Genomic DNA, 10,000 nt, shown 5'->3' with positions numbered 1-10,000 from the left:
GATCATGTGACACTGGAGGAATGATGCTGAAAATACAGAAATAAATTTCACTTTAACAGAGATTCACACAGAAAACAGATGTTTTACATCAGAATAATATTTCACAATTTTACTATTTTTTAATCAAATATATGTTGTATCAGGTGACGTATAAGGAGGGTCAGACGTGTGCGTCCAGCTCTCTGTTCTCCACGCTGGCCGACACGCCGGAGATTCAGTCCGCTCGAGAGATCACAGAGACCATCAGCGAGGTGAATCAGACACATGAAGATCAGAGCAGGTTTACACTGGCGTTTGAAGTGTGTGACGTGTGTGTGTGTGTGTGTGTGTGTGTGTAGAATAAATACCGCGAGCAGAGCAGGAAGAGCATCAGCAGCTGCATTTACTCTCAGCTTCCTGAAACTCCAGAGACTGAGTTCAGCAGGAGCGTCTCTGAGCTGCAGAGTCAGGTGCGTGATCACACGTCTGACGGACACTCGGACCGATGATGATGATGTGTGTGTGTGTGTGTGTTCAGGTGAAGTATAAGGAGGCCAGTAAGCAGCAGATGAGCAGATCTCTGTACCATCAGCTCCCAGAGACTCCAGAAACTCAACACGCTCGAGACGCCTCTCACATCCAGAGCCAGGTAACGCTGCACATGCTCCATCGCCTCAGTGACCGTGTTGATGTGTGTGTTGATTGATAACGTGAGTGTGTGTGTTGTGTGATCAGCTGAAGTACAGGCAGGGCCGGGCGTCTGTGATGGGCAGTAGTTTGTTCTCGCTGATGACGGAGACGCCGCAGAACGAGTTTGTGAAGCAGCAGATGGAGCTCCAGAGTGAGGTGAACATGTCTGTCCATCCAGTCCTAAATCATGAGAAGCTAAATCAGTCTTCTGTTCTGAGAAACTGATCAAAATTAAGTGAGTTCAGGCTTAAAACAAATATCCACCAGTGGGGGCAGAATAATCACCTTAATTCTAAGCCATGACCCCATGAATTTCATTTTAATACATTTTAGTGAAAAAATAAAAACGTATGTCATCCAACAGCTCCTAGTTGAGAAGCACTGATCTGGAATCTTCTTTATGTTTTGTGACTTCCTCTTCACGTGTGTGTGTGTTTCAGCTGAAGTATAAAGCTGAGGTGAAGGAAAACTCCAGTAATCTGTACTCGCTCATGCCCGAGACGCTGGACACGCAGTTCGCCAAACACACTGCGGAGTTACAGAGTGACGTACGACACACACACGTGTGAACTCACTGAGACCAATCAGATCACTCTCTCCCTGATCACCATAGAAACCCCTTAACAACACCATAGCAACCACTAACCTAGCCCTAACAACCACCCTGAGCATCTCAGCTCTCTCAGACGTCAGGATTGTGAATCATGTTGACCTCAGGTGAAGTATAAGGAGGCCAGTAAGCAGCAGATGAGCAGATCTCTGTACCATCAGCTCCCAGAGACTCCAGAAACTCAACACGCTCGAGACGCCTCTCACATCCAGAGCCAGGTAACGCTGCACACGCTCACGTCACGCCTCCTCACACGCATCTGACCGCAGCGCCTGACCTTCATCTGATCTTCATCTCTCAGGTGGCCTATAAAGGCATCAGGAAGGGCGATTTCTCTGGTTCCTCCTTCACTGTGGTCCCCGACTCGGCAGAGATGAAGTTCGTTCAGCAGATCTCGCACATGCTCAGTGAGGTGCAGCTCATTTCACTGCTGCTCCATTCATGATGCTGAGGTGACGTGTGTCATGCGTGACTCCATCTCCACGTGTGTTTCAGAAAGAGTACCGTGAGGAGGGCCGGAGGAACTTCTCATCCAGTGTTTACTCTCAGCTGGGCGACACTCCAGAGACTCAGTTCATCAGATCAGTGTCTGACCTGCAGAGCGAGGTGAGCCTACAGAGTCAGGTATTGTAAAATAATTCAGTGTTTGTTGTGTCTCTCTCATCAGTGAATGTGCTGCGTGTGTTTGTGTGTTTCATTCAGGTGAAATACAAGGCGTCTGGGAAGCAGCAAGTGAGCGACTCGCTGTACGCCACACTGCCAGAGACGCTGGACACGCAACATGCTAAACACGCCACCGCCATCATCAGTGAGGTACAGCGGCTTCATGTTCAAACACTGTGTGATTTCTGCACGCTACAAACTCTGTCTCACAGCAGAAGAGCTCGAGATCGAGACGTCATGTTTTATATGTTCAGGTGAAGTACAAAGAGGACGGCAGACAGAGTTTGTCCAGTCCATTATTCACTCGACTGCCAGAGACGCTGCAGACACAGACGGCCAGAGAGATCGCAGACGCACAGAGCAACGTGAGCACACCTTCACTATATAGGGCACTTAGGCTGTTTTTACTCCTTAAAACTGAGGTGTGCCATCAGCGGATCACAGTACAGACAGTGCTTTCACACAATATGATTCAGGGTCAGGGATTAACTAGGGCTTAGAGAAAAAATGCCACTGAAATTAATTTTAAAAAAGCCCTTAAATTCAAACTAATGGATGCAAAAAATGCCCCTGTATGATTTTTTTGTTTAGATTTATATTTATATCATATTGCAAAGATAATCAACTTCACACGAGTAAGAGTGCTGCTTTCCCAGAAGTCTGGTTTTGCTCTGTTTCACAACTGAAAACCATTCCAAACAAACCCAGCAGAACCGTTGTGTGCCTGCGAGTAAAACAGCTGCTTGATTTCTAATTGAATCTGGCTGATGCTGATCTTATTTGATTGGTAACAGCCTATAGTGTCTAATTGAATGTATTGATTAAATGTAATAATTTGACTTTGAAGATGTTTACTTCTTGTAAGGTTGGTAAATTGCCCTTACAAGTGTAAAACTGCCCCTGAAAATCAATTTAAGGTGTCAAATATGGCCTTTACTGGATCATTTGAATGAATCCGTTCTCATTTACATCCGGCTCATGTTTAAATACTGATTATTGTGTGCTCCTGCTGCTGTTCTCAGGTCAGATATAAGCAGAAGAATGATCAGGTCAGTCTGTATTCACTCCTGCCGCAAACCGCAGACACAGAGTTCGCCAAACACATGAGCGACGTCCAGAGTGAGGTAACACGCATGTACTGCACTGATACCGACTTTATTACTGATATTACTAAAGTACCCTTTAGAGTCTATATAAGTTCAGTCTGTTTCTTTGGGTGTAAAGCAGCTTCTGTTTTCAGCTTCAGTACAAGCAGGAGGGTAAGAAGGAAGCGGAGAGCAATCTGTACAGCCTGATGCCACAGACGCTCGAGACTGAACACGCTAAAGACGCCTATGAGTTGCAGAGTCAGGTATGTGTGTCACATCATGGACAGACACAGTTAGTGAATGACAGGACAAGCGTGTGTATTTACACATGATTGTGTATGTAGGTTAAATATAAAGAGAAGAACAGAACAGATGCATCTCTTTACGCCTGTCTGCCCGAGACTCAGGACACGGAACACGCCAAACACGCCGGAGAGCTGCGCAGTGAGGTGCGTACAGCACTGACAGCATGTTCACATGCACTCTTTGAGCGTCACACTGACCGCAGGTTTGTTTCCCTCAGCTGAAGTATAAAGAGGCTGTGAAGAATGATCTGTCCTCACCACTGTACTCACAGATGAGTGACACTGCAGAAATCCAGCGGCTCCGAGATCTCACTGCACTGCAGAGTCAGGTAACACACATGAACACACATGAACATACATGAACCTGAATGAACCCACATGAACACACATGAACATGCATGAATACTCCTGAACACACCTGAGCATGAATGAACACATCTGAACATGCATGAACACACCTGAACACACATGAACATACATGAACATGCCTGAACACACATGAACACGCATGAACATGCCTGAACACACATGAACATGCCTGAACACACATGAAAACACATTAACATACATGAACACACCTGAACACACATGAACATACATGAACACACCTGAACACACCTGAACACACATGAACATACATGAACATACATGAACACACCTGAACACACATGAAAACACATGAACATGCCTGAACACACATGAACACGCATGAACATGCCTGAACACACATGAACACACATGAACATGCATGAACATGCCTGAACACACATGAACATGCCTGAACACACATGAAAACACATTAACATACATGAACACACATGAACATGCATGAATACTCCTGAACACACCTGAGCACGAATGAACACATCTGAACACGCATGAACACACATGAACACACATGAACATGCCTGAACACACATGAACACGCATGAACATGCATGAAGACACATGAACACACCTGAACACACCTGAGCACGAATGAACACATCTGAATACGCATGAACATGCATGAACACACATGAACACACATGAACACACATGAACATACATGAACATGCATGAACACACCTGGACACACATGAACACACCGGAGCATGAATGAACACGCATGAACAGGCAATGAACATGCATGAACACACCTGAGCATGAATGAACACATTTGAATACGCATGAACACGCATTAATGAACACACCTGAACACGCATGAAGACACCTGAACACGCATGAAGACACCTGAACACGCATGAAGACACCTGAACACGCATGAACATACATGAACACGCATGAACAGGCAATGAACATGCATGAACACACCTGGACACACATGAACACACCTGAGCATGAATGAACACACATGAATACGCATGAACACACATGAATGAACACACCTGAACACGCATGAAGACACCTGAACACGCATGAAGACACCTGAACACGCATGAACATACATGAACACGCATGAACATACATGAACATGCATGAACACACCTGGACACACATGAACACACCTGAGCATGAATGAACACACATGAACACGCATGAAGACACCTGAACACGCATGATATATATATATATATATATATATATATATTCTGCTGCTTATAATGTAGATCAGTGAGATCTTTTTAACAGTACAGCAGATATGGACATAAACTGATCTGAATATGAGTCTGTGCTCTATATCTCCAGTAATGTGTGTCAGTGAGATGAGATGTAAATGATCCGCATATATAACACAGTGACTGAGAGCTGAAGAAATCAAGGCTCCTCAGAAGATGTGAGATGTTCTGGAGGCTTGTGAAGATCATTCCTCCGCTGAGGAACAGTGAAAGTAAAGCTTCTGGAAACAAACGCTCCTCAAAAGATCAGATTTGAGACTCTAGAACATGATTGATGGAGAATCAAGTAAAGCTGAGCTGCTTCAGTCCAGAGTTCATCTGGAGATATTACTGACCTTATTCTGACCTTTACTTGATCGCAATCAGACAAGATCTGACACCAGAAGCAGCAGCTGAAGCGGGACACTTGTATAATTACACTAAAAGAGCTTTGACTGGATAAAACACTCTAAACTCTCAATCAGAGACAGAAGACATGCAGGAGATTGAGTGTGACATGATTAACAGCAAAGTTTTCATTATTGCATCAAATATGATACAATAATGATATCATTATAGGGTTAAAACAAGAACAAATCCCTGCCATTGAGTTCTGGTCAGTGTTGATTGGTATGGTGACTCATGAACGTGTGCTGATGTGTTTCAGGTTCAGTATAAGACTGAAGGACAGAAGCTCTTGAGCTCCAGTGTTTATTCTCAGATGGCAGAGACTCCAGAGACACAGTTCATGAAGACAGTGACTGAACTCCAGAGCGATGTATGGATGAACACACCACACACACACACACACACGCACGCGTGCTGATAGTGACGTCACATACAATCTGATCTGATGTGTGTGTGTGTGTTCAGGTGAAGTATAAGGAGGCCAGTAAGCAGCAGATGAGCAGATCTCTGTACCATCAGCTCCCAGAGACTCCAGAAACTCAACACGCTCGAGACGCCTCTCACATCCAGAGCCAGGTAACCGCTTCTTCTTCATCATCATCATCAGTTTAACTATGTGTCTGATCAGTAGAGCATCAGCACACTCTCCTCAGCAACAGGAATCATCTCTGTGGTCAGCATGGGCTGCTGTACTAGTGCTGCTCTGTCTGTGGTTTCAGGTGAAGTATAAAGAGAAGGTAAACTCCTCGTCTCTTTACTCGCGTCTGCCGGAGACGTCAGAGACTCGACTGGCCAGAGAGCTGACAGATGTCTGCAGCGAGGTACGGCTCACACAGCATCTGAAGGGTTAAAATGGTTTCTTTGGTCACGTGAGCGGTCAGTGGGTTATCAGGAGGTTATTTTAACTCTGCAGGTCAGATACAAAGAGGACGGGAGGAGGGACGTGTCGTCGTGTCTGTACTCACATCTGCCCGAGACGCCGGAGACACAGTTCGCCAAACAGCAGACTGAGCTCCAGAGCCAGGTAAACATCACTGCGTTCACTGATTAGTGGTCGTTAATCGTCTTCATTTGCTCACTTCCAGTTGTTTTGTCATGTGTGTTTGATCTGAGCTACAGCTGCATGTTATTGCACTATTATTTTTCTGCTCTGTATATTATAATATGAAAAAACAGACTGAACTGTGTGTGTGTGTGTGTGAGTTATGATTTGTGTGTGTGCATGTGTGTCTCTCTGTGTGTGTGTGTGTGTGTGTGTGTGTGAGTTATGATTTGTGTGTGTGCATGTGTGTCTCTGTGTGTGTGTGTGTGTGTGTGTGTGAGAGAGTGTGTGTATGATTGGTGTGTGTGTGTGTGTGTGTGATAGAGAGAGTTTGTGTGAGAGTGTGTGTGTGTGTGTGTGTGTGTGTATGAGTCTCTTTGTGTGTCTCTGTGTGTGTGTGTGTGTGTGTGTGTCTGTGTGTGTCTCTGTGTGTGTGTGTGTGTGTATGAGAGTCTCTTTGTGTGTCTGTGTGTGTGTGTGTGTGTGTGTGAGAGTCTCTTTGTGTGTGTGTGTGTGTGTCTGTGTATGAGAGTCTCTTTGTGTGTCTGTGTGTGTGTGTGTGTGTGATAAAGAGAGTGTGTGTGATTAGTGTATTTGTCTGTGTGATAGAGAGTGTGTGTGTGTGTGTGTGTGTGTGTGTGTGTGTGTCTCTGTGTGTGTTTGATGCTGATGGTGTGATGTTGTGCTGTGTGTTGTAGAATCAGTACCGGAGAGAGACGCAGGAGGATCTGTCTCACTGTCTGTACTCACAGCTGCCCGAGACGCTGCACACACAGTTTGTGAAGGAGCTGACGCCGCTCATCAGTGAGGTGATCATCAGGACACATCTGAAAACACACTGAAACCTCTGCAGACTCCTAAATCGCCTCACTGTGTCAAGTCACCTTTATTTATATAGCGCTTTATGCAATCCTGATTGTGTCAGAGCATCTTTACAGTGTGTTACTGTGCTCTCATAAAGCCACACAGAAACTCACTGAGAGAACAGATGAAAAATATCCAGACAAAACAGAGTATCCCTACACTGTGCCCAGATTCTGTGCAGGGTATAAAACACAATCGGAGCGCATCTTTGTGGAGAGGTCAGGAATATTTTTGTACAGTCTTCGTATCACAACACTTTGAATGTGGATAGAAGGCACAATGAAATCGTGTTTGTTTCAAGTTGAATTGATTGCATCATGTGTCTAAACATGCTTCAATGTTTTAAAATGAACCCCGTTCTCACAACCTAAACATGAAAACAGTCTTCTCAAATGTATTCACTTGAGACAGTTTTCACTGGACAGAAACACAGAAAAAGATGCATCTTCAAATGAATGTGTCCGCACTGAAGTGTCAGGAGCTTTATTCTGTGGGCTGTGTCTCAAACGCTGCTGTATCTCGGAGCTGATAAGTGTGTCTATAGTTAGCTGCTCGTCCCAGAGCTGCCCTCGTGACTCACTGCAGGAGAGAAACTGACAATCTGTGAACAGTATTCAACACAAACACATGATGGAGATGTGTGATCATCCCACAATGATTCATCAAGTCATATTTATTTATACAGTGCTTTTTACAATACAGATCCTCAAAGCAGCTTCACAGTAATAAACATGAAGATAAGCGTTAATGTTGTAACATGTATCAATTATGACCAGCTCTGCAGAAGGCAATAGAGTCATCAGATCAATTCAGTTCAATTGAGTGTTAAATCAGTAACATATTGATGTTTCAGAGCAAATACAGAGAGTCTGGGAAGAAGGAGAGCAGCACGTGTCTGTATCACACGCTCCCAGAAACCAAAGACACGCAACACGCCAGAGACGCCACACAGATCCAGAGCGAGGTGCGTCCCAGCGCCTGCATGTGCTTTAGATTGAGAGCGGATTCCGTCGCTCAGCGTCTATTTCTCCTCCACAGGTCAGATATAAAGAAGGGAAGAGTCTGCAGTCGTGCAGTGTTTACTCTCAGCTGCCGCAGACGCCGCAGACTCAGCTCGCTGCCAGAGTCTCTGAGCTTCAGAGCGATGTAAACACACACCATCACTCTCCATCAGCATGATCAATACAGTCAGTCTCAGTAAACACATGTGGAATCTGTTTTCCAGAATAAATACAGAGAGGACGGCAGGAGGAGCATCTCCAGCTGCCTGTATTCTCAGCTGTCCGAGACGCCAGAGACGCAGTTTGTCCGAACAGTGACCGACCTGCAGAGCGACGTGAGCAAACGACTCACATAAATCAAAACACTCACTCACTCACAGTCAATGAATCACTTTTAACCCTGTGTTCATGTGTCAATGACACTGTATGTCATTGTGATTCATTTGAATCTTATGTAGTTAATTAAATTAAAATGATTCACAGCTCTTAGAGAGGTCATTCACATGCTCATAGAGTGCGTTATTTGAACATTAACGCCTCAGATGTGGAGTGAGACCGGACTACCCATGATTCCCTGTGTGTGTATACGCTTTCAGAGTAAATATAAAGAGGCAGGAAGGAAGCAGGCGTCCGGTGCTCTGTATTCTCTGCTGCCGGAGACTCTGGAGACTCAACACGCCAAAGACGCCACGGACCTCCTGAGTCAGGTGGAAGAACCGTCGTTATATGAGTCACAGGACACGTGTGTCAGGGTAAACACGCATGCAAATTAACATTTGCTTTGATTTCAGATGAAATACAAGGAGGAGGCGAAGAAAGAGGCTTCTGTCAGTCTGTACACTCTTCTGCCAGAGACGACTGAGACTCGGCACGCCAAACACGCCTCTGAACTCCTGAGCGAGGTGTGTGTGTGTGTGTGTGTGTGTCTGTGTCACATCCCATCCAATCATGCTTTCACCAAATCATTTAAAATTCTGAGTGTATCCTTTCATTTTCTGACTTGACTCAGTGAATCATTTCATATGTTGACTCAGTGAATCGTTTCATATGTTGACTCAGTGAATCATTTAATATGTTGACTCAGTGAATCGTTTCATATGTTGACTCAGTGAATCGTTTCATATGTTGACTCAGTGAATCATTTAATATGTTGACTCAGTGAATCGTTTCATATTTTGACTCAGTGAATCGTTTCATATGTTGACTCAGTGAATCATTTAATATGTTGACTCAGTGAATCGTTTCATATTTTGACTCAGTGAATCGTTTCATATTTTGACTCAGTGAATATTTCATATGTTGACTCAGTGAATCGTTTCATATGTTGACTCAGTGAATCATTTAATATGTTGACTCAGTGAATCATTTCATATGTTGACTCAGTGATTGTTTCCTCTCAGAATAAGTACAAGCGGAGCAGTAAACAGGAGAACAGCAGCAGTATTTACTCTCAAATGCCACAAACACAGGAAACACAGTTTGCCAAACAGATGGCGGAGCTTCAGAGTGATGTACGTGTGTGTGTCTGTGTGTGTGTGTGTGTGTGTGTGTGTGTGTGTGTGTGTGTGTGATAAAGAGAGTGTGTGTGATTAGTGTATTTGTCTGTGTGATAGAGAGTGTGTGTGTGTGTGTGTGTGTGTGTGTCTCTGTGTGTGTTTGATGCTGATGGTGTGATGTTGTGCTGTGTGTTGTAGAATCAGTACCGGAGAGAGACGCAGGAGGATCTGTCTCACTGTCTGTACTCACAGCTGC

General features: G+C 44.6%; 1 protein-coding gene across 6 annotated transcripts in view; it reads left to right on the top strand.

Annotated features, from left to right (window-relative positions):
• LOC132124477 (nebulin-like) overlaps positions 1-10,000 on the top strand; it is a 28,455-nt gene that overhangs the window by 4,301 nt on the left and 14,154 nt on the right. For all 6 annotated transcript variants that reach the window (XM_059535521.1, XM_059535523.1, XM_059535522.1 and 3 more), the window contains exons 8-33: positions 144-251; positions 339-449; positions 518-628; positions 715-825; positions 1,110-1,217; positions 1,387-1,497; positions 1,581-1,691; positions 1,775-1,885; positions 1,982-2,092; positions 2,197-2,307; positions 2,965-3,066; positions 3,183-3,293; positions 3,375-3,479; positions 3,554-3,664; positions 5,601-5,711; positions 5,807-5,917; positions 6,061-6,162; positions 6,255-6,365; positions 7,082-7,192; positions 8,101-8,211; positions 8,286-8,393; positions 8,473-8,583; positions 8,845-8,955; positions 9,040-9,150; positions 9,649-9,759; positions 9,943-10,000. The exon at positions 9,943-10,000 is cut by the window's right edge and continues 53 nt beyond it. In XM_059535521.1, the coding sequence (XP_059391504.1) occupies positions 144-251; positions 339-449; positions 518-628; positions 715-825; positions 1,110-1,217; positions 1,387-1,497; positions 1,581-1,691; positions 1,775-1,885; positions 1,982-2,092; positions 2,197-2,307; positions 2,965-3,066; positions 3,183-3,293; positions 3,375-3,479; positions 3,554-3,664; positions 5,601-5,711; positions 5,807-5,917; positions 6,061-6,162; positions 6,255-6,365; positions 7,082-7,192; positions 8,101-8,211; positions 8,286-8,393; positions 8,473-8,583; positions 8,845-8,955; positions 9,040-9,150; positions 9,649-9,759; positions 9,943-10,000 (2,800 nt within the window). The remainder of the gene's footprint in view (positions 1-143; positions 252-338; positions 450-517; positions 629-714; positions 826-1,109; positions 1,218-1,386; positions 1,498-1,580; positions 1,692-1,774; positions 1,886-1,981; positions 2,093-2,196; positions 2,308-2,964; positions 3,067-3,182; positions 3,294-3,374; positions 3,480-3,553; positions 3,665-5,600; positions 5,712-5,806; positions 5,918-6,060; positions 6,163-6,254; positions 6,366-7,081; positions 7,193-8,100; positions 8,212-8,285; positions 8,394-8,472; positions 8,584-8,844; positions 8,956-9,039; positions 9,151-9,648; positions 9,760-9,942) is intronic.

Source organism: Carassius carassius, chromosome 42 (assembly GCF_963082965.1).
Source record: "Carassius carassius chromosome 42, fCarCar2.1, whole genome shotgun sequence".
Taxonomy (NCBI): domain Eukaryota; kingdom Metazoa; phylum Chordata; class Actinopteri; order Cypriniformes; family Cyprinidae; genus Carassius; species Carassius carassius.
The sequence above is the reverse complement of the archived record's forward strand: the minus strand, read 5'-3'. Positions and strand labels throughout refer to the sequence as shown.